Genomic DNA, 22,352 nt, shown 5'->3' on the forward strand with positions numbered 1-22,352 from the left:
TGGCATCTGTCGCTTGAGATAGCTCAGGAGAAGGAGAGACAGAGAACTTACTGGCTAGCATCTGTCCTACACCGAAGAGGTAACAGGGAGAATCTGCTGCCTGGTGGTAAGAAACTGTCAGGCTGAGTTTCATGACAACCAGCCACACTCAGGAAATAAAAATGCAAACATAATTTCCATGTCACCTTGCATAAGGGCCTCTCGGAAACCCATTCCACAGGCTGGAGACAGCTTTTTTTCCCTAGCCTGTCCCCATCAAGGCAATCCACTCACTAGTCACTTTCCTGTGACCCTGGTAAGAAACACTACCCAAAGTAAAGGCCCGAAGGGATTTCTCAAAAAGACTTCTCTCTGCCTCTTCCAACTCTTCAGAAATATTTGCTACCAAATGTAAGAGTGCTGCATCTTGTACAAAATAATCTTAGATTTGCAGACATCACAAATCACGCAAATTCCTCCATGCCAAACTTAAGAGTGAGCATCACCTTGCTCCACAAGGAAACTTACATATTTCATTGCTGATACATTCTAGTAATTTGTGATAATCTGTCATACTCTCTTGTGTTGCTCTTCTATTACACAACAAGGAGCAGCTGGATTTGGCTGGGGGACTCCCCCCTCCCACTTCTTGCATTTCTCCATCTCTCCTTCAAATCTATATTATCCTCAAAAGAACACATGCCCAAATCATCCTCTGAAACACACACACAATAATTAAAGATAAAACGGTCTGGAAACTACACATCATAACAAATTTTTAACTAACAGAATTCAGAAATAAATTAGATGAAAACTCACTGTGGCAAGAGAATATACGTATGGTTACTCTTCCCAAGTAGATCAACTGTGGCTGTTTAAAATAGCTAACTAATTTTGAATCCTGATGATGAAAAGTTGTCACAGAGAGGAAGGCCAGGATCACTTCTTGATCATCCCAGAGTGCAGGACACGGAATAATGGGCTCAAGTTACAGGAAGCCAGATTCTGGCTGAACATCAGGAAAAACTTCCTGACTGTTAGAGCAATATGAGAATGGAACCAATGACCTAGGGAGGTGGTGGGCTCTCCCACACTGGAGGCATTCAAGACGAGGCTGGGCAGCCATCTGTCAGGGATGCTCTGACTTGGATTCCTGCATTGAGCAGGGGGTTGGACTCGATGATGGCCTTGTGGGCCCCTTCCAACCCTACTATTCTATGATTCTATGTTTCTGAAACATATTTTGTGAGCTACCTTGAATTTATTTTTAGAAAGACAAATGATTGATTTTAATATAAATAAATAAATACAATATAAATTTTCTTTCCCAAAACACACTGCTACTGCTGCTACAACAACCACAGCCATCACAAGGAAAATTCTTATTATGACTACAGGCACTACCATTTGTCAGAAAGTAAATTCTTCAGGGCAAGGACTTCTCTGTTGCTCATGATACTTCACCTACTTTTCTGACAAGAACAAATCAACAACAACAACAGGTTTTTCATACTGCAGAACTGAGTTAGGTGACTGCACCACTGACTTACAATAAAGAATTGGCAGTAATCTATTCTGAAGTCAGGGCTTTTTGTTCCTTATTCTACAGCATGATGTTTAGGTTATAGCGACGGAAGTAATTCCTAAATGGTGGATACACATCAACCAGTGGGTTTCTGGAGCCTTGTAGGTGGCCCACAATGCTGCCAGCAGTTTGTAATGGGATCGTAATAGTACAAGTATTTGAGGAGGGATGACATTCAGGTCAGGGGGTTAACTAATAAAGCAACATGTGGGTCTCAAACAAAAGCAAAATCCCTTTGGTGCGTCTACCCCAGTCAAAACCACTGGACTATTACAAGGGTTATACACACACCTTCCTTCCTTATACCAGATGTCTCCTTTTTTATACAACATTAAAGTAAAAGATACTGAAAGTCCCCTTTTTTAACACACAGGGCTTATAAGAATTGTAAATTATAGAATTACAAGCAAGATATCCGTTATGCTTAAGAACTATCTCAGTTTCTCATTTAGGGCTCAGAATTATCATCAAACATGCAAATAGGGGAAAGAAATAAAGGGCTAGTCTCCTGGCTGTTGCCCTTATTTCTCCACTGAGATAGCCTTTAATTCATTGGAATTGTGTTCATTATTATTGTTCCTAAGAGGATTGAGAAATCAGGGAGCAATCTCCCATATACATGTCACAGGTTTTTCAAATACAGTCTGTTACCTGCCTCCTTCTCAGCTTTCTGATTGCTTCTCCCCTGCCCGTGCTTGTGAAACCAGAAGGAAGAGGTAGATTTCCAGTACCTTGGAAGAGACACACAAAATCCTGAAGACTAGGTGTCCAATGCATATTAACTTCAGACTAAGTCCACTGAACTCCGCAGGATTCACTTTCAGGTAAACATACATAGTGCTACAAGGCAGATGCAACCACGGAGGGCTAACAGAATAGGGAAAACGTTATAGTGGAAGAAGGAATCATTGTTTTTGAAAGATGCCAGGTCTTTGCATTGCTTACCTGTTTACTATACTGTTTAACCTGCTTGCAATACCTGTGTTGTGCCACCTCAAACAACAGTTGGCATGCTTCTCTCTAAGCTGCTTTATTCTAATGCAGCAAGTCTGAGGGTGCGGCCATAAGACCCCCTCGTTGGACAAGGCACTGGCTTTCTTTACAATGGTCAGATATGTGTGACACCTGAACTATACAATTTGTCATCTTTGTAGGTTTGAATTAATATGATTTTATTGTGTCACTCTGCCCTTGATTTGTCTTTTTATATTAGTCTCATTAAGAGAATGCTGGCCAAAATAACGCTAATGTTCTCCAACAGAGACCAGTTGGGGTTGGGTTATTTCATAAAATTTGGGTTAGGAAAACACAGCTGTCTGATTGCAATCTCTTGCATAACCTCTAATAAGATTTTCCTGAACAGTTTGAAATCATCTCAGTTTTCTTCTCCACAACATTTCCCCATCAGCCTCTTCAACTACGATGTCTACTGTGTATTTATTTACTGTCAGAACTGTGCTAGTGTTTCTTCATTCCCAACTTTTCAAAGCACCATGCTGAGGTCCTTGCTTCTTTCATATTTCTCTCTGCTCTGGGCATATAAAAACATGTGCAGTAGAGGAAACTGTTCTGGAAAATAGTTTTTCTAGCCAACTCATCCATCCTATGCTCAAAAGTGAAAGGTTCATAGCTTTCATATAGTGCATTTCAGTGTTCAAATAAGCTTACTTACATCATCTCAGAAATCATTCAACAATCCCACAAGGTAGGGATTCATAAGCTATATCATTCTACCAAAACAACGATGTGCCTCTCTACTCTTGACAAAACCATTTTTCTATCCAATTTATCCCATTTCCCCAATAGCTATTTGAAAAAGGTCATCCATACTAGCCCAATATCCTTTCTCCAATGGTGGCAGAACTGGTTGCTTTGGGCAGTTGCAACAGCATAGGATGTCACTGTCTCTCACCCGCTCCTATAACCAGAAGATGTGTTGACATACCTCATGTGGAACCCACTAGCAATGGCCTCTGTGATGACATATGCCCATCACTAAGAATCCCAGGAGGGAACTGATGCTGACATGAAAACTCCCTGTGCCAGCCACAAGGATGATATCATATGTAACCATATGTAGTATGACATCACTGGATATAAATTGTCACACTGACATTATTTTCAGCTGCCTCATCATTATATGTGCCCCTGCTCTGAAAGACTAGGTAAGGAGGGCATTAGGGATGTTCTAACATTACATGAATATTACATTGATTTTTCTGAGTATGGCTGTATGTATTACAGGGAGAAGCACCACCAGCAGCAGCATGTGTGCATGCGTGTGTGTGTGTGGTGGATGGGGAACACCAGGGGTAGGTAACATGGTGTCCATGGGCACTGGACACCTTTCTTGGTGCCCACCATAGTGCCCTACCCCTCTCACTTTTTTTTAATTGACACATTTTCTTACAGGCAGCTGGGATTGCTATGAAATAGGTTTCTGTTGGTGCTGAAACCTGTGGGTTCCAAAAAAATGCTGAGTGTGTTGGGGCTCAGACCCCACCTCTGCTTTTGGGCAGGTTACTTGTCCTTTGTCATGCCTCCCATGGCAGACATTTTGTGATGGTGCTCAGGACAGTTTCTCAAATTGCCAGATGTGCCCATGGACCAAAAAGGCTGCCTACCCTGGGCAAGCAGAATAGAGGGGCTGCTCCCTAGTTTTTTTTTCCAAAGCTGCTTTAATTCTCCCTATATAACCATAATTTTCTGAATCCAAATAATAGTGCACCTAATTCTGTTCATTTAAGGGAGCTTTGGACTTGTATTTCTCAAACAGCAGCCTCCCATGCTACATGGAAAATATCTTTTGCAGCTGAACAGATTTTCAAAAGCAGTTTGTGATCTGGCATGAGGACCTTCTGTTCGAAGGGGAGGGACAGGAAAAGAATCCCATCAGGCACACCTAAAAATTCTAGCTAAAGTAGTTCTTTGAATCCTGTTATTTTTCCTGAGAAAAGAGTAACAACATGTGAACGGTGCAGCGTGTCACAAAGTGAACTTGCTATATCATCTATCTATCTATCTATCTATCTATCTATCTATCTATCTATCTATCTATCTACAACTATTTCTAGGCTATCTTTAAGGGTGGAACTATTAAGCTATTTCTTTGTTCTCTGTTCAAAGATCACGTAAACCCCATGCCTACAAGAGGGTAGGCAAGTAACTGCTGTCAGTTTAAATTTTAAACAAACATGTAAAATAGATGTATTCAAAGCAAGTTGTTCTCCTTTGACAGGCCCATTAAAATGGACAGGAGCTGAAGAAGAGTTCAGGTAGTGCTCTTATGTAGTTCCCATTCATTACAATGGGGGTGCACAGGAGAATTTCCCACAGGATTGTAAACAAAATAATGTGGTAGTAATCATGACTTAAAAACAAGAGTTCACTTCTTTCAGCAGTTTTTCCTGTGCCGCTGCTGCTGCTGTTGTTGTTATTACATGATGGTTTTGCTTTCCTGTTAAAATGAAAAAAGTCTAAAGAGAGAGAAATGAAAAGCACCATAAGCAATCTTAGAAACACAGTGACTCAGCAGGGCAGGGGATTGGGGTGGGGAGGCTGTGACCAAAGCTAGCCCTGTAATAGTATAATGACCTTTAATGAGTGTCTTGGGAAACAATACAATCCTAGCATGAAAGACAACGGGCAAAATCGATAAAGTTCTGCTGACACTAATTCAAAATGATTTTCAGAACAACTGAAGGATGTAAGAGAGGTAATCTGATCCACCAGTCTGACCTCACTTTGATTCCAGGGCCTTACTTTTGCCTAATTGTCAAGCACTCTACATTTCACATATGCTCATATTTAATGAAAAACCAACTCTCACCACTGTTCTTTGAGCTAACCAGCTCTTGTCAAGATGGGCATTATCTGACCTCTTCTCACTGGAAGGAAAACAGTGATTTCTATTGAAGCCCTGCCAATGGGATTTCAAGGGTGTGTGTGACTATGGAGATGCAGATATTACAGTTGGGGCCACCACCAGCATTAATGAGCTAGCCTTGGTTTATCAAGGGCATGGATTCATACTGATGTTTGAATTGTTTCTTATTAATCATCAAAGGTGAGTGATCTCACACAGACAAGAATGAAATCGTGTTTTTGTGGGATGGCATGATGACAGATGTAAGGCAAGAAGGAAGCAGCTGACACTAAAGACCTTCCAAGCCATCAATATCACTTTTTGTATCTGAATTCAGCATGAGGCTAATGCGTTTTTCAAAAGCAGTGCTCTGGCAGAGGGGGAGCAATGCTTGTTTTTGGCTGAATAGGTAATGCAATCCAAACCTAAATGTTCCTTCCGTTCTTCCACAGCCAGCAGTAAAAATGGAAAGTTGCACCAACTTTTCCTGTTATCATCTGTCTTTGCTTGGCAGATGCTGCAATGGGTGGAGAATTATGAGCAATTAATGTATTTAGTGAACTATCTGTTTTAATGAAGACCCTAATGTTGCGGTAGTCACATTTCAGTAAAAACAGTTAAGTACAATGAATACAAGGCGTACTAGGTACAGCATCTCTGCCAAACCATAGACAGGTGGTGGGTGGAGATTGGGGAAAGGGCTATTTCAGTGGTGGCACCCACTTCTGTAATATTCTTCCCAAAGAATTCCACCTGGCCCCGTCTTTATTAACAGGTCCAGGCACTAGCTTTCAGTGAACAGGGGGTTTGATTATATCTACTAAGAACTTTTGCATGAAGAAATTTATTTCCTGCTTTAACAAGTCTTTTATTACTTATATCGTGGGTGCTGCCCGTATGATTTTTAGACATTGTTACATGTTAAATATGCTATTGTTCATTGCCACTTCATTCAAAAAATTAAAAGTGGGACATACATTTTTTTAATTAAATACCAGTCCTAGACCCTTCACCATTAGATTGCCATTCTGTTCTCTTCCTAGAGTCAGACAGTCCCACAAAGACACTCTACAGGTACATACACACAGAGACAAGGGGTTGGATCCAGACTAATTTAGTTGGAACCTAGTTCTCACTTAAATGAATGCAGCATAGATTATGACTAACTTGTCCCATATATTTCAGTAGTGCCTAACTTCAACTAACTTACAGCGCGATTCTATGCATATGTGAAAGAATGAAGCTGTTCATCCATTTTGCATTTTATTCTTGGCTATAAAATGGTGGCTTTCTGTTTAAAGGCTGTTCTTGCCAAATGGTTCAAAAGGTCAGAGAAGATTCAAAAGATCAGCCCAGGAAACTGAAACTGAAACTAAAGTGGGAAAAGAAACCTAGATACTATGGGAAGCAGAAATTTAGGGAAACTTTATTGCCCTTCTAATTGGAGTGGAGCTAAAGAGGGGGAATAGATGGAGCTGCCAAGCAGGCAGGATGTGCTGTTGGAGAAAGAAGAAAGTGTTGTACAAAAATAAGAGACAAATAAGGGAGTAAGAGATAAAAGCTGAACTGAAAGCAGGAAGACCGGAAGGTATGCTGCCAATGGACCAGAATGAGCTGAAATTGCTTTATTGCTAGATCTTATCAAGTAAGGGGAACAGTCTAGACTAGGTTTGGATGGATACATATACCCATGTTATTTTTTCATATCCTAATTGTTCTTATGGTTAACTGGTAAAACTGTTTTAAAATCTGTTTATAGGGAAATATCATCACACTAATTGTTAAAGGAGCTTGTGGGAAGGTGGACAAGCTGCACCAGGTGGACCCTGAGCCTGTTTCTGCCCCTGCCAAACAGTTACTTAAGGCGGGGCTGCCAGAGGTACACTTAGCGTCGCACTTGGAGATGCAAGGAGGAGCACATGAAGACCCACCCGCCGCCTCTCCAGAGACACCAGCAGCCAAATATACTAGCAGCACATAGCAGCAGCAGGGGGCAGCAGCTTTAAAGACCTGGAAGAAAGGGGCAAACACAGATGTTATCTGCTCCTTCTTTGCTTCTGCTCTCCTTTATATTCTTTTATACTGTTTTATATTTTATATCTTAACATTTTAATATGTGCCTGGGAGGACCATTGAGCAATTCAGGGGGTCGGGGAGGTGCCACCATAACTGTGGTCATGGGCAGGTGGAGGTATGGCGTTGGGGGATTAACAGGCCAGCTGAGGAGAAGAGGGGCTAGGCACCTTACAGCTGTCCCCTCTTCTGGTTCCTCCCCCAACCTGATGGTTCCTGCCAGCCTTACCAATCTGCCCTTGGGCCTGGTGCTGCTGCTGAATGCCAGGTTGGTCCAAAATAAAATCTCCCTCATCCATGATTTGATTGTGGAATGGGGGGAGGGGGGCTGACCTGGTACTACTGAGACCTGGGTGGGGGAACTGGGAGGGGTTACTGTCTCCCAGCTGTGCCCTCCTTGGTACTCAGTGCAGCACCAACACCGACTCGAGGGTCGGGGGGGGGGTGTTGCTGTGCTCTACAGGAATTCAATTCCTCTCTCCAGGCTTCCTGCTCATTCAAGTGCAGATCTTGAGTGCTTGTACCTTGTTTTGGGTACCTGGGACAGATTAAGGATTCTGTTGGTGTACTGCCCACCCCGTTGCCCATCAGACTCTCTGCCTGAGCTGACGGATGTGGTCTTGGCCTTGGTGTTGAGGACCCCTGGGATGATGGTCCTGGGGGATCTCAACTTCCAGGTCACTGAATCCAGGGTGGCTCAGGACTTCATGGCTGCCATGACAACCATGGAGCTATCCCAACATGTCATCAGCCCAACACATATAAAAGGACACACGATTGATCTGGTTTTCATGACTGGGCAGGAGGATGGTGATCTGAAAGTGGAGGACTTAACATCTGTCCCTTTGTCATGGTCAGATCACTTCCTGTTGAGGTTTAGACTCCTGGCAGCCTTCCCCCTCTGCAAGGGTGGGGGACCTATTAAAATGGTCCACCCCCAGAGGCTAATGGATTCCGATGGATTCCAGAGGGCTCCAGGGGATTTTCCTGCTGGCATGGCTGGTGCTCCTGTCAAAGCCCAGGTCACTCTATGGAATGCAGAGATGACTCAGGCAGTTGACATGATCGCACCCAAGCACCCTCTCCCTCTGAGCAGAGCCCGGCCAACTCCTTGGTATACACCTGAGCTGAGGGCAAAGAAGCAAGAAGGGAGATGGCTAGAACGCAGGTGGAGGAAAACTCGTGCTGAGTCTGACTGAACACAGGTAAGAGCTCACTATCGAGGCTACTCTGTGGTGGTGAGGGTGACAAAGCGACAGTTCTTTTCCACCAGCATTGCATCTTCTCAGTGTCGTCCAGCGGAGCTTTTCCAAGTGGTTCGTGGCCTGTTACATTCTGGGCCAGGGAGAGATACTGTGGAACCCTCGGTTGCACGCTGTGACGAGTTTGCACAGCACTTTGAAGATAAAGTCGCTCAGATTTGTCATGAATTGCACACCACGATTAATGCAATTCCATTGGTAGAGGCGTTCAGTTTTATTGGATGAGTTTCAGTTATTGAGGTCTGAGAATGAAGACAAGGTGTTTGGCCAAGTCCCATTGACCACTTGTGTGCTTGAACCTTGCCCTTCATGGCTTATTAAATCAAACAAGGAGGAGATGTCCAGCTGAGTCCAGGAGGTTGTAAATTCCTCCTTGAGAGAGGAAGTGGTGCTGGCTGCTTTAAAAGAGGCAGTAATCAGACCACTCCTGAAAAAGCCTAACCTGGACCCAGAGGATGTTAACAATTATAGGCCAGTGGCCAACATCCCCCTCCTGGGCAAGGTGCTTGAGCGGGTGGTTGCAGGACAGCTCCAGGCACTCTTGAATGAAATGGATTATCTAGATCCATTTCAATCGGGCTTCAGGCCTGGTTCTGGAATGGAAACTGCCTTGGTCACCCTGTGGGATGACCTCTGCTGGGAGAGGGACAGGGGGAGTACGACCCTGTTGATTCTCCTGGACTTCTCAGCGGCTTTTGATACCATCAACCATGGTATCCTTCTGGATAGGTTGTCTGGGTTGGGAGATGGAGGCACTGCACTGCAGTGGTTCCGCTCCTACTTGGATGGCCGAGTCCAGAAGGTGGTGCTGGGGGATTATTGCTCTATGCCATGGCAATTATGCCATGGGGTTCCACAGGCTCTATTTTATCCCCCATGCTGTTTAACATCTACATTGTTAAATGAAATTGCTGGAGGAGGTTACCCGGAGGTGTAGGCTGAGGTGCCATCAATATGCGGATGACACCCAGCTCTACCACTCTTTCTCATCAAACCCAGGTGAGGCAGTGGCTGTTCTGAATCAGGGCCTGGGTGCAGTAATGGTCTGGATGAGGGCCAATAAACCGAAACTCAATCCAGACAAGATGGAGGTACTGTTAGTGGGTGGTTCATCTGCCCAGCTAGGTGGTATTCAACCTGTTCTGGAGGGGGTTGCACTCCCCCTACAGGATCACGTTCATAGTTTGGGGGTGCTCTTGGATCCAGAACTGTCACTTGAGGCACAGGTGAACTCAGTGGCACAGAGCACTTCCTATCAGCTTAGGCTGGTATACCAACTATGCCCTTATCTGGACAGAGATAGCCTAGCTACAGTTATCTGTGCTCTGATAACTTCTCGTCTGGATTACTGCAATGCGTTATACGTGAGACTGCCTTTGAAAATGGTCCGGAAACTTCATCTGGTCCAAAATAGGGCAGCAAGATTGTTAACAGAGACTGGCCAGCGAGCTCATATTATGCCAGTACTTTTCCAGCTGCACTAGCTGCCAGTCCATTTCCGGGCCTGATTCAAAGTGCTGGTATTAACATTCAAAGCCCTAAACGGCTTGGGGCCAGGTTATCTGAAGGATCGCCTCCTCCCATATGTGCCTGCCCGGACCTTAAGATCATCCTCAGCGGCCCTTCTCCATGATCCCTTGCCAAAGGAAGTGAGGTGGGTGGCTACTGGAAGGAGAGCTTTTTCTGCTGTGGCACCCCGGCTGTGGAATGAGCTCCCAAGTGAGGTTCGCCTGGCACCCACACTGTATTCTTTCCGGCGCCAGGTGAAGACCTTTTTATTTTCCCGGGCATTTTAGCAATTTAGCTTTCTAGACTTTTAGCTTTGCTGTTTTAAATCTGTATTTTAAATCCCTGCATTGCTGCTAGGTTTTATTCTGGTTGTATTGTTATACTGTGGTTTTAATGTTTTATATATTCTATATTGTTTTATTGTGTGCTGTTTGGTTTTAATTTTTGTGAACTGCCCAGAGAGCTTCGGTTATTGGGCGGTATAGAAATGAAATAAATGAAATAAATAAAATAAATAAAATGCTATTCAAAACCTTAAGAAATCTCCAAATTTATTGCTAGTGTAACGTTGTCTGATGCCTTGGTTTTCACCCCAACCTAGTTGCCTTCCTTCAGTGAGTTGGCTGGGACAGTATGTAGGTTACAGAACCTAAAGGGCTGCTTTGTGCAGGCAACCAGGAAATAAAAGATGTACACTTGACAACAGTGGTGAGGACCACAGGAGGGGTTAAGTGAGCTAGTTTGTTTGTCTCTCCTCCTTCTCATGGTGCAGGCTACAGCCCATGCTGTTCTCACATGTTTTTCAGAAGTATGTCCCACATTGTTCAATGACGCTTACTCCCACATGTATCCAGATAGGACTGCATCCTTAGCCTGGATCCAACCTACTGATGCCAAGGTCAGCAGCCATCTCTGTTGAGCAGGGGGTACGTTTTCAATATTTGGACTAAATATCTGTCCTGAGTTACAGTACTGCCTCTTGGGCAGCTGTCAAACAAAGCCATTAGGAATCTGAAATGTGGCAGAGAACTAGTATAATGCTATATGAGAGAAGGAAGAACTTGTTTGGCCTGCTTCAGTTTCTGTCCTTAATGCAAGGGATCACATTCCCTCAGTGGTAATATGCCAGGGGCATATTCTGGCTGTGGGCGGTGCCAGAGTCACCCCACACTCTTTTCTTCCATCATCCCCCATGGCCCCTACAAGTACTCACTGTAGCCTTCTCTGCCTCCTCAGCAGTGGAATGCTGAGGAAAGGAGATCAGACTGAGCAGGCGCAGGTAGGCTCAAAAGGTTTGCAAAAATCCTGTCCTCCAGGAAGTGAGGGACAAAAGAAAGCCACAGCAAGGCAAAGAAGGAGGTAAGTAGAGCAGTGCAAATGGCAGAAAGGAAAACTATGGCCGAGGAGGAAGAGGCAAGTCGAGTACCAAAACATCAGATCTAGCATGAGTGGCAGAAGAAGCAATTGCAGACACAGCAGGGGTATGGCTGGCCAGAAGGGGAAGGGCCTAGTAGACCCAACAAGCTGGACGAGAAGGCTCTATAGATTAGATCTGTCCAAGAGCCTAGCAGTTCCCCATCCCTGCTTTAATGTTTGCTCAGGTGCTTAAGGCAGAACTTAATAATTCATGGTAGTAACATGGTAGAAGTTAGTGAGCCATGCATGGAGTCTGACAGTTCTTTGGTTTGTTACTTCTGAAGTTGACTACTAACTTTTCAGATTCTAGAAACTGTTACCTCTCACAGTCAAATTTTACTAGTTGCACCAGTGAAATAATAGCTTGCTAGCCACCCTAGCACTACCCTCTAATGCAGACATGGGCAACCAGTACAAAACATATAACTAGTTAAAGTAGCTAGGTGGCCTCTTACTTGTTGATCAACAGGGCAAGAGACAGAACTAGTGCACTTGTATCTTTTAAGAGAAAATTACACAATGCAGACAATGTTTACTGCATGCAACCAACCACAGACTGATATTGGCAATGCTAAATAATAACAGTTGTTACTTGGTTGAGATAAAAGGTGGATCATCTGTAGACCTACAAAAGTAGGCCTCAAGGCTAAACAAGTCGTGCGCTATGTACCATTCAAACTGTTCTAAATCTGCCTGTTGTCCATTGGTCTAGGAACATAGTTTCCCCACCACAGCCATTTGTTAAAGCATTTAACAACCATTGTACCGTGCATATTAATTAGAAACAAAATGTCATGAAACTCCACTAATGCCAAGATGTATTTGTTTTCTCTCTGAAAAACTCACAAGGGGAAAGGAGAGCAATGATTAAACAAAATATTGATAGACATATTTTTAAAAATGAAGTACACTGCAGAATAGATAGATACAGAACTGTATAAATTAAAGTAGTTATAATGGGGGAGGGGAGTGCCAACCCAACTTAGTTTTTTTTTATCAAAACCGAAAAATCAAAACAACATATCCACAATGTACAACACAAGACAGGGATGATACCACAGACACTACAGACATGGAACAGCGTGTGCTGGTGTTAAAACTTACAGGCACGTAAACTGGTGGAGCAATCATTAACAGAGACAGAAGAAAGTGGGAAGGCTCTCTCAAGGGTATCCATGTTACTATGCACACTGCCTGACATGCAAGAGCAGTCACGCTCAGAGTGTCCGCAATCAAAACAACATGCCAGTTTGATTCTCTTGTAGATGGACATCTTGGCTATAACCATGGGTTGGATGGGAGGAGAGGAAGAGTAGCAGGTTAATGGAAAAGTTAGATATAACAATGCAGCTGGAAGGTCATTTAAGGGATTTAAGATACAGGCCTTAGTTTATGACAGTCTTGACCCAGAAAAAAAGATCATTCTGATTACTAATAACACTTTGGCTGTACATCAAATGTAGGGGAAAGGATAATTGTCCTTTATGTTCAATCTAGGGATGATCTGGGACAAACTGTTACAATTCTAATTTTTTGGCTCTAGGAAAAGTTGGAAGAACCAAGGAAAGGTAGAAAATTGTAAAGACTTTTTCTTTTTGGCACTATAACCATTAAAGAAAAAAAAATGTGGAGGTGGGAATAGTGCCAATAAATGAAATCATTTAGGTTCAGTTGCTTCTTTAGCTACATTTTGCCTTGACAAATTTTTCTATGAATTAAACTGGGCGGAATCCAACAGGGCACTTATGCCCCCACCGATTCTTTTCCAACCTGCCGATTCCCTTCCACAAGCAGTGGCCCTGCGAATTCCATTGCACAAGCGGACCTACTGCTTATGCAAGGGAGATCAGGCGCTTCCTAAATGAAGCCCCCAAATGAGCGGAAGAGCTCGCTTCTGAAAGGAGGCAGGTCAGCAGAGCTCCCTTATACAAGTTCCGCTGACCTGCCTCCTTCCATACATTTTCCACTCGTTCCAGGTTGCCCTGGAAGTACTAAATCGCCGTTAAGCAAGTGGTGGGGGCCGCTTGCACAATGCAGTTAGCGGGGTGTAAGAGAACCAGTGGGTGGGTAAGTGCCCCTGCTGGATTCTGCTCAAAATCTGAGAAGATTATAACCCCATTTAATGAGGGAAATAAAATATTGCCTTTGAGGAAATAAAACGGATTTGATATAGAATACCAAATTCTGTCCATGTAAGAGATGCTGCTACTAACAGCAAGTATGTTCAACATGAAGGCAGTTAACCAGAGTGCACCAAATATGGATCCATTGGAACATGATGAACCAATCACTGTATTTTCTCTTCAGTACATATCAATGGATTTCAGTATTGCAACTACCATAAGAAATCAATTTCAAAAGCCATCAAATGCCATAAGGCCATTGATTCCCCCCTTTTCAATGTAAATTGACAGTTCTTCAACTTGAAATGGTTTCAAGTGTATGCATTTCCAATATGCTGTCTTTGTAAAGGCCTAATTTGTTCAATTCTTCTAAAATGATTTCATTCATAAATAACACATGAAGGTGAAACCAAAGGACATGTTATAATTGTTCCCCATGCTACACTGGACCATATTTATCGGTAATGGCTTAGCATGAACTAATTTAATTTTAGTGACATTGAAACAGATTGCTGGCAGCCAAAAACACAAACCTTTAGAGCAGATGTGGCCAAAAGGTAAAATAAATAAATAAATAAATAAACAAACAAACAAATAAATATTGGCTTGTAGCCTTACAGAGAAACAGTCACAATTCCATGTTAATTTAAAACATTTTCCATTGACTTGGGGGGGGGGGACACAAGAAAGGAGGATATAAAGCTCCCAAAATTGGTCAAGCCCTGTTCTAAGGCCTCTATGACTTGCCATACGTAGTATATTTGACAAGCAAGGGGAACGTCATAGTTGTGGGAAAACAGGCGTCGAAGGAAATGGATGAGTGATCTCTTCAGCAGTGACTCTGTTCCTCTAAAACTTTGCTTGTATTTCTTGTGGCATGCGCTCTTAGCATTCTCTCTGAATTATCTTGCAGCTGTTCAGATATGTCAACACGCAACATCAGGCTTGGTCAGCACACTATACATCATTCTCCAGAGCTTGATTTTTAGAATAAAGCCAGGGTTCCACTACAGCTTTTGATAGGTAGCTGTTTAGGCTACTAAACATTATTCAGGATAACAATTTGTCCACCAGTCCCCCCACTCTCTTTTTCTCCTCAGCCCATTTAAGGTTTATGGAGAAAACAGATCACAAACATTTTGTCAAAATGTTTCTACTTTTTTTTAAAAAAAAAGTTTGCTCTTTGGCTTCTTGTGTAAGGAAAAATTAATACTTTTGGTTTGAAATGGACTCTGATTTGGTGAGAGAAAAATGAAAGCTTTTCAATGAATAATATAAGCAGTTTTGAAGAACCTTCTGCTAATCAAATGCTGTAGCAAAACCCAAGTAACTGCCAGTTCTACAGTGTTTTGATATTGGTGAGTAACAGTCCCTGGTTTTCATTTCTATCTAGGTTGTATTTTGTCAAAAGGCAATCACAGAATAAGACACCAGGGAGTGCGGGGGGAGAGACAGGAGAGGAAAACATTTAAGAAACATTTTCTTCAACAAGAATTTGTATTCTTCTCTTCAGTAATAGAACTGGTGCAAGGCACATTTTAAGACCCAATGCATTTCAGGGACTGTTTTTAATTATTAATATCAGTAATTCTGGAGACCATGCATCATTTTGTAATTCACTTTGTTAACATGCAGGGAAGTCTCGAATCTGATAACAAACTTATCAAAAGGACTTGCTATGCAGGTTTTAATCAATCATTACATGAGCAATCACATATCAGAGAAACACAGTTTGTAAGGCAACATACTTATTACTCTTCAGTCCTGTTACACAATCATTTTGCATTCATACCAAATAGAAGAGGAAAATAAATATTTTTAAATGTACCCGCACATATAACAAGATGGAGTATTAGAAATAATGGTTGCTGAGCAGATTAAATACATGATGGAATGATTAAAGACTGTGCAGCCAGACACATACTGTTTCCCATTAAACCACCACAAATGTTAATTAAATGTGGCAATCAGCAGAAAGACAGGAGACTCTATTATACCTGATGCCATGGTACTCACATCACCTCTAAAATTTCTACAAAAGCCAACCATTCTCAATCACAGAAGAAGTCATCTGGGCACTAAACAATATTGTTAATTTTATGAGTAAAGCAAACAGGAATAAAGCCTCCTTCTACTCTGCTGATTACCCCTTTTTTTGCTCCCATTGTCTCTCTAATGCCACCATTCCTCTGCCTCGCTGGTATCAATTCAAAATGGTAACAAAAAATAGATCTATGAGGACATCTAGTGGATATCTGCCAAACAGCGGCTGGCTAAAGAAAACCTGGGCTCAATGTCAGTCAATTGGGGTGAATAATGATGATGATGATGATGGAACTGGACCACCATTAAGAACTGAAATGGATACAGTGTCATTTCAATTCAATTTCTCTTATGATCCACAGCAAGAGGTAAATGACAACAAAGGGAAACTTCACAAAGAAATTATGGTCACAAAGGAACTGCGGTGTTATAGGAACTGCTAGATTGATTTAATTTGCCCTGTGGCGACGCTGGTTAAGATCACTGGCCTAAGGAATACCGAAGGGTTCCCCACGGCACAGTTTCAGCCTTTAAAAAAAAATACAGCAGTGTGTCTTAGAACTGGTTGTGACAATTGATTTTCTCTGTACTCAACAGGAGGAGGGTCCCCCCCCTCCCTTATTTCACAGTATGCCATGGAATTCCTAAGGCTGCTGACCACAGCCTTCATGCTCCTTTTGCCATTTTTGAAAAGTTCTGACTTTTAAATAATTCCAGTTAAGGGAATGTACTAGTTGTTTCCCATCATTTGCCAGTTTCCAGGGTTCCGCAGTTAAGATTGCTTAACTGTCCAAGGATTACAAAAAACCATGTGAACATTCTACTGTGCAGTAGCTTCCGTGATGTATCATAAGTTTTGATTAATGGTCTTTAATAACATGATTAAGTTTTTATATTCCTTCCCCTTCCTTCACTCTACGTTGAGGGATAGTAGAATATTTCCTTAGAAACAAATATCTGTACCAAGCTTATATTTTAGACTATAGATCTAAATACTGATGAGAATCCTGTGCCCACTCCACATGCATTTGCTATCAGAAAAGTGCTATGTAAAAATGAATAGGTCTTATTTAACATATTGGGCCTCCACAGACTGCTTTTATTTATACAAATTCAGTTGGGTGTGCACTTTTGCCTAGTTCAGAAACATACCTGGACATCAATCCATTCTCATGGTGGTGAATCAGGCACTCCTCTTTGCTGTGCACCCAAAGCAAGATGTAAAACAAGTGCTCCATATGGGAGCCTGTCCATGTGAAGCCAGTACATGCCATGGCTCACACTGCATATTACTTTAGGTGTGCAGCGCAATGGATAACTGCCTGGATAAGGTGTCAGAACTGGGTCTTTGTGCACCATAATTTAAAAAAAAGCCCAGCCCCAAATGATCAAGTAATGCAATTACAGAATCAATATTTGCTCGTGTGTTACCAATTTATTTATGAAAGCACATGTCTATTTTGCTGAATTGTGACCCTTGTTGCAATTCAAAAAGAAGCAACAAACTATAGTAAAAATCATCCTTTAAAATCAACACAAGCGTTGTGTTTTTGATGCACCTAATTTTGCTAGTTTCAGACTCATTTTTACCAAGTGAGGGTTGCTATATTTCTCCATATTACTTTAGAAGTAGGCTATGGTAGTCCCTGGTGCTTTATAACTTAACCCAGCTGTTTTTAGAAGTGGACTTTCAATGATCTAGACACAACAGTTACCTCTCTGTACAAGAATGAAGTGATACAATACAATGGCCACAACCCTGTCACAAGATTTAGGCCTGATTAGGGATGCTGCACCACAACCTGGAAACCATCTCTGACTTCTTAACATCTTTGCAGCAGTGAAAGAAAACATAGTTGTCGTTTCTTCCATCCCACTCCCATCCCCATCTCCCTCACTTCCTCTGGGACAAAACGCAAGTCCAGAATGTGCTCCAGAAGGGAGGACGTGAGGGTGGGTAATGGGGGGAAAAGAAGGGAGGAAGGAGCTAGTTCTGCATTTAGTTTTGTACCACAGAGCTGTTCTGGATTGCATCATTAACTGTGTGCATAGCCACTAAAGGAAAGCTGGGTCCAAAATTGTACTTTCCTTCAATAGCATTCATAGCGCTAGCTGAGAATCACAGTAAGAGGGGGGATGTGCAAGTCAGAACAAATAAAATCTGACTCATGCAGTGCAATCCTATACATATCTCCTTGGAAGTAAGCTCCACCAAATTCAATGGGGCTTACTCCCAGGTAGATATGGATATATAAAGCATTGCAGCTGTATAGGGTTTACAACGAAAAAGTTGATGGAAAAGTGACTGTGCAAATAAGGAGCCATCCATTTCATCATTTAATACATTAGTTTCCCTGGTTATATTTTTCCCCAGCACTTCAAATAAAATATGTATCTCCTCATGTCTTTAAGAGTGGAAGAGAGTTCTAAAAGGATGCAGAAAGTACACCTGTTTGCTCACTGCTTCTATATGATGCTAGAAAAATATCTGGATGGTAGAAGCTTAGTACTTGATTAACTTAGTGCGCAACCCTATGCAGCTGTGCTGGCTGGGGAATGCTGAGAGTTATAGGCCTTTTTTCTGTCTAAACATGCACAGGATTGCTCCCTTAATGTTTATACTGAAGTCCAGAGAGCGAATGTTTGGCAAATGCTTCATGGAAAAGAAAGCAAGCATGAAGATACTTTCTTCTTCCAAGGAGAAAGAAAATGTATTGCTAAGCTGTAAAATGAAAATGAACACATGGCTGCATCTATCGTTGTGGACTAAATGATAAATAATCCAAGATTTCTTTAAAGTTACATTAACAATTGCGGGGGAGGTTTTGTAACCACATGACTTGACAGAGGTCATCGAATTTTAACTCCTTAAACTTGACTTCTCCACTGACTTGGGAAACAAAATTTAATTATCCAGAACAATATTTGGCTTTACTGAAATTTGGTCTGCAAATTGCCCAATCACTGACTGATTATTCAATCTTTGGCGGGGGTGGGAGGGAGACTAGCCAATACTATACTAGCTAATCCTTTGTGCAGTCTGTGCAAGACAATAATCACACCTCTACCCAGCCATCATTGGTCACCTTGGAGAAGCTGGCTGAACAGCATTATCCCTGAGTTGTTCATGGTTGCCAAGCCATGAATACAGAGCATCTCTACACCAACCTAAAATCCCGCATTTAAAATGGGGCTTTCTGCTTCTGTTTTAAATGCAGAATCACCACCATCTCCCTTTACATGCACTTCCTCCCAGCCATTTCCCCCTCCTTTCCCCCCCTCATCTGAGTCTTCCATATGTTTCATTATATAGCCACTAGATGGCACTGTGGTCTAGCTTCTCTTATTATGACTTCCTTTTTCACAAATGAACTCAAGCAGAACTCAAATGCTGTAATTTGATAGCTTGTTATCTCCAATCTTTCAAAAAATGGAATAAAGGTCCTTTAGTGGGGGAGACTCCCTGGAGGTTGACGACATCATCTAAAGGAGCCACAAAATTCCATGAGTAACCAATCTCAATAACAGGATAAAAGCTCCATCTGAAGAAGCCCACAGTCACCATGAGATTATGTGCTCCTCCTTGCCCCACAATGGGTATCATAATAATTACTACCACAAAATACTATTATACAGTACAGGAATACACAAATTGACTACACGTGATTATGTCATTTCAAGAAATGCCACAGATGTAGCTCAACTGGGAGGACAGGCCACACCATGCATGGAGCCCCATCAATGGGACTTGTGCACACACATTTTCATCTTCCTAAACAACAGCTCCCTTGCCCTACTTAAAGTGGAATTTTAAACCCCAGGAGGCTTATCAAGCCTCCTGCAATGGGCCACACAGGGGTTGGGCAGGGTTGTTTATTTCAGGAAAGCCATTAGAATAAACCCGCTGTTTGGGTTGGTCATCCATCATGCAACTCTTGAACTAAGAGGTGCCACTTATTTTTCTCTCACACACTCAGTACGGACAAAAAGTTCTAGAACTCAGATTACACCCATCAGATTTATAGTTAGTCCTACAACTTTGCAAGAAAGTGGCAGATGGCTTTGTCAGTTCTTAAAGCCGTGGTGGCTGCTACTTAACTTTTCCCTCAAGTTTGCAGGGATTAACAAGACATTCTGATCTAGCCTGGAAGCATCCAGTGCAGATGCTTTAGACTCTAAGGTAAATGTTACATTGCCAACCTAAATGTTACATTATGTGCATCTTTGCATTTCCGTGTGTGTGTTTTTAAATGGAAGCCCCAGGAGGGGCCCTGATCTGGATTCGGATCATGGTGTAGGTGGAGAGGGGTTTACCGTTTTGCCCTTGCACTACAGACCTGAAGAAAAGCATACACCTTAGTTGCTATTTGCCACAGGATCGAAATTGCTATTTGTGCCGAGAGCAATTCCCCTCCAGGGACAAACAACAGCTTATAGTGTTTGGTGGTGTTTTTCATCAGGACTGCAGTACCAGGGGAAAGGGTCAACCTCCCCTCTCCCCCTGCTGTGGCTGATATATTAAACACATATACACAGAGATGGATTTAAAGTAATTTGTACTTTGGACCTAAGTTATTGTCTTTCCGATCGAAGAATGTTTTAAACTAAACTTCTTTTGTAATAGAAGATACACTGAACTTTACATTCCAGGTGTAGGAATAGCAATGCTGAAGGATGATTCTCAAATCATATTTTTAGGTGTACACCTAAAAAAATATATTGTGTGTAGGGATGGGGGAGAATTTCTCCCCGAAACTTCGGGGGGCCGAGTGCCAACGTGTTCGGCCCCCCGAAGTAGTTTCGGGGAGAAATTCTCCGCACCCCCCCGCCCCCCGCACCCCCCCCCGGGACGGGACTTACCTTTCCCGAATGTCCCTCCCGGCGGCGGGTCCCGGCGGCGGTTCGTCAGATCTTCGACAGGGGCAGAGGCGGCAGCCGGTCTTTCGACCGGCTGCCGCCGCCGCCATTCCAATACAAGTTAAAAAAAAAAAAACACGCCCCCGTGATAGGCTACGTGACTATTAACGTAGCCTATCACGGCTGACTTTGCAGATCTAGCCGTGATAGGCTACGTTAATCGTCACGTAGCCTATCACGGGGGCGTGTTTTTTTTTAACTTTTTATTTCACGGCCGGGCGAGGCGCCTCCTCCCCGGCCTGAATTTTGGCCGGGCGAGGCGGGAAGCCTCCCCCCCCGGCCTGAACTTCGGGGGGAGCAGCGAAGTGCCTCCCCCCCACCGTGAAGCAAGCTGCGAGACCAGGTAAGTGGCTTTCGTGCACCCCTAACTGTGTGAATGAGACAAAGACATGTTTTTCAAAATCTATTCCATATGGGTTCATTAATCAGCGATCCAGGATCAGCTGCAACTCTTCCTTAAACATATGATTGTTTACAAACTGGGGCTAATGAAAAACCCTAAGCCATGTTTTCGTACATTGTGGGAAATGTACTTCTTAGAATTGGCACAGTCCTGGTGCTCATTGTTTAAGATATTTTGTTAAAAAAATTGCAAGATAGTAAATGGGCAGGAGGGAGAAGACGAAATCCACTCAGCAAAAATTCTATCACAAACGTGCACACCTCACCACAACTTAGGGCTACTCATTATGAGTACTGTGTTCCATTCTGGACTGATCTGGGTCACTTTTGTAACATTTGAAAGCACATAATTATGCACATAAAGTTCATACTGTGGTGCACTTTACACACTGTCACAATTGAGAGCTATTTGTACGAGAGCTATTTGTCCATGAGTGGCTCCCCTGCAGCCAGAGGAACATTGAAATGACCCAGCCACAAGGGCAGTGCCTTAGAGAAGGGGTCCCCAATCCCCAGGCTGCGGACTGGTACTGGTCCATGGCCTGTTAGGAACTGGGCCGTAGGGGTGTGCGAAACCCCCTTACCTTGGGTCCGCAGGGGTCTGCAGGGGGGGAAGCAATCCATCCCTCCCCCCCAGAATCCTTGCCAGCCCCGGCCGGCTCTGCTCTGCAGCGAGTCCGCAGAGCTGCTGGCTGGCTCCAGCCACTGGGAGGCAATTGGCGTCCGCATAGCTGACGCCATTTGCGTCCCTGTTCTTCAAGTAATAGGTTACGTAAATCTTTACGTAGCCTATTACTGCAAAGAACAGGGATGCAAATGGTGTCCGCTACGCGGACGCCATTTGTGTCCCAGCGGCCGGAAGTCCGCCAGCAAAACCACCCCACCCTGGTCCGTGGAAAAATTGTCTTCCACAAAACCAGTCCCTGGTGCCAAAAAGGTTGGGGACCGCTGCCTTAGAGTGAGGTTCCTAGCCATGGAATTGGTGCCCTGCTGGGAGCAGAGTAATGATTCCATGGGGAAGAGTTGTATGATCAGAACCTGCCCATGTGAATGGATAATTTCAGCATTCTCCCCATGGCTTGGGAAACATATAAAGAACAGCTCAGTCTATGTGATAAGAAAGAAAAAAGCAGGCATTGATGCCAGTGAAAATGTATTTGGGCCACACACATCATGTG

General features: G+C 43.1%; 1 protein-coding gene across 3 annotated transcripts in view; it reads right to left on the reverse strand.

Moving 5' to 3' along the window:
* KCNMA1 (potassium calcium-activated channel subfamily M alpha 1) overlaps window positions 1-22,352 on the reverse strand; it is an 829,668-nt gene that overhangs the window by 136,546 nt on the left and 670,770 nt on the right. Inside the window, exon 19 of one of the 3 annotated variants that reach the window (XM_084845225.1) lies at window positions 12,794-12,967. The exons of the other annotated variants lie outside the window; for them this stretch is intronic. Within the exon in view, the coding sequence (XP_084701351.1) occupies window positions 12,794-12,967 (174 nt within the window). The remainder of the gene's footprint in view (window positions 1-12,793; window positions 12,968-22,352) is intronic. 3 annotated transcript variants of the gene reach the window in all.

Source organism: Heloderma suspectum, chromosome 3 (genome assembly GCF_057233095.1).
Source record: "Heloderma suspectum isolate Gila_16-S chromosome 3, 16-S_ref, whole genome shotgun sequence".
Classification (NCBI taxonomy): Eukaryota; Metazoa; Chordata; class Lepidosauria; order Squamata; family Helodermatidae; genus Heloderma; species Heloderma suspectum.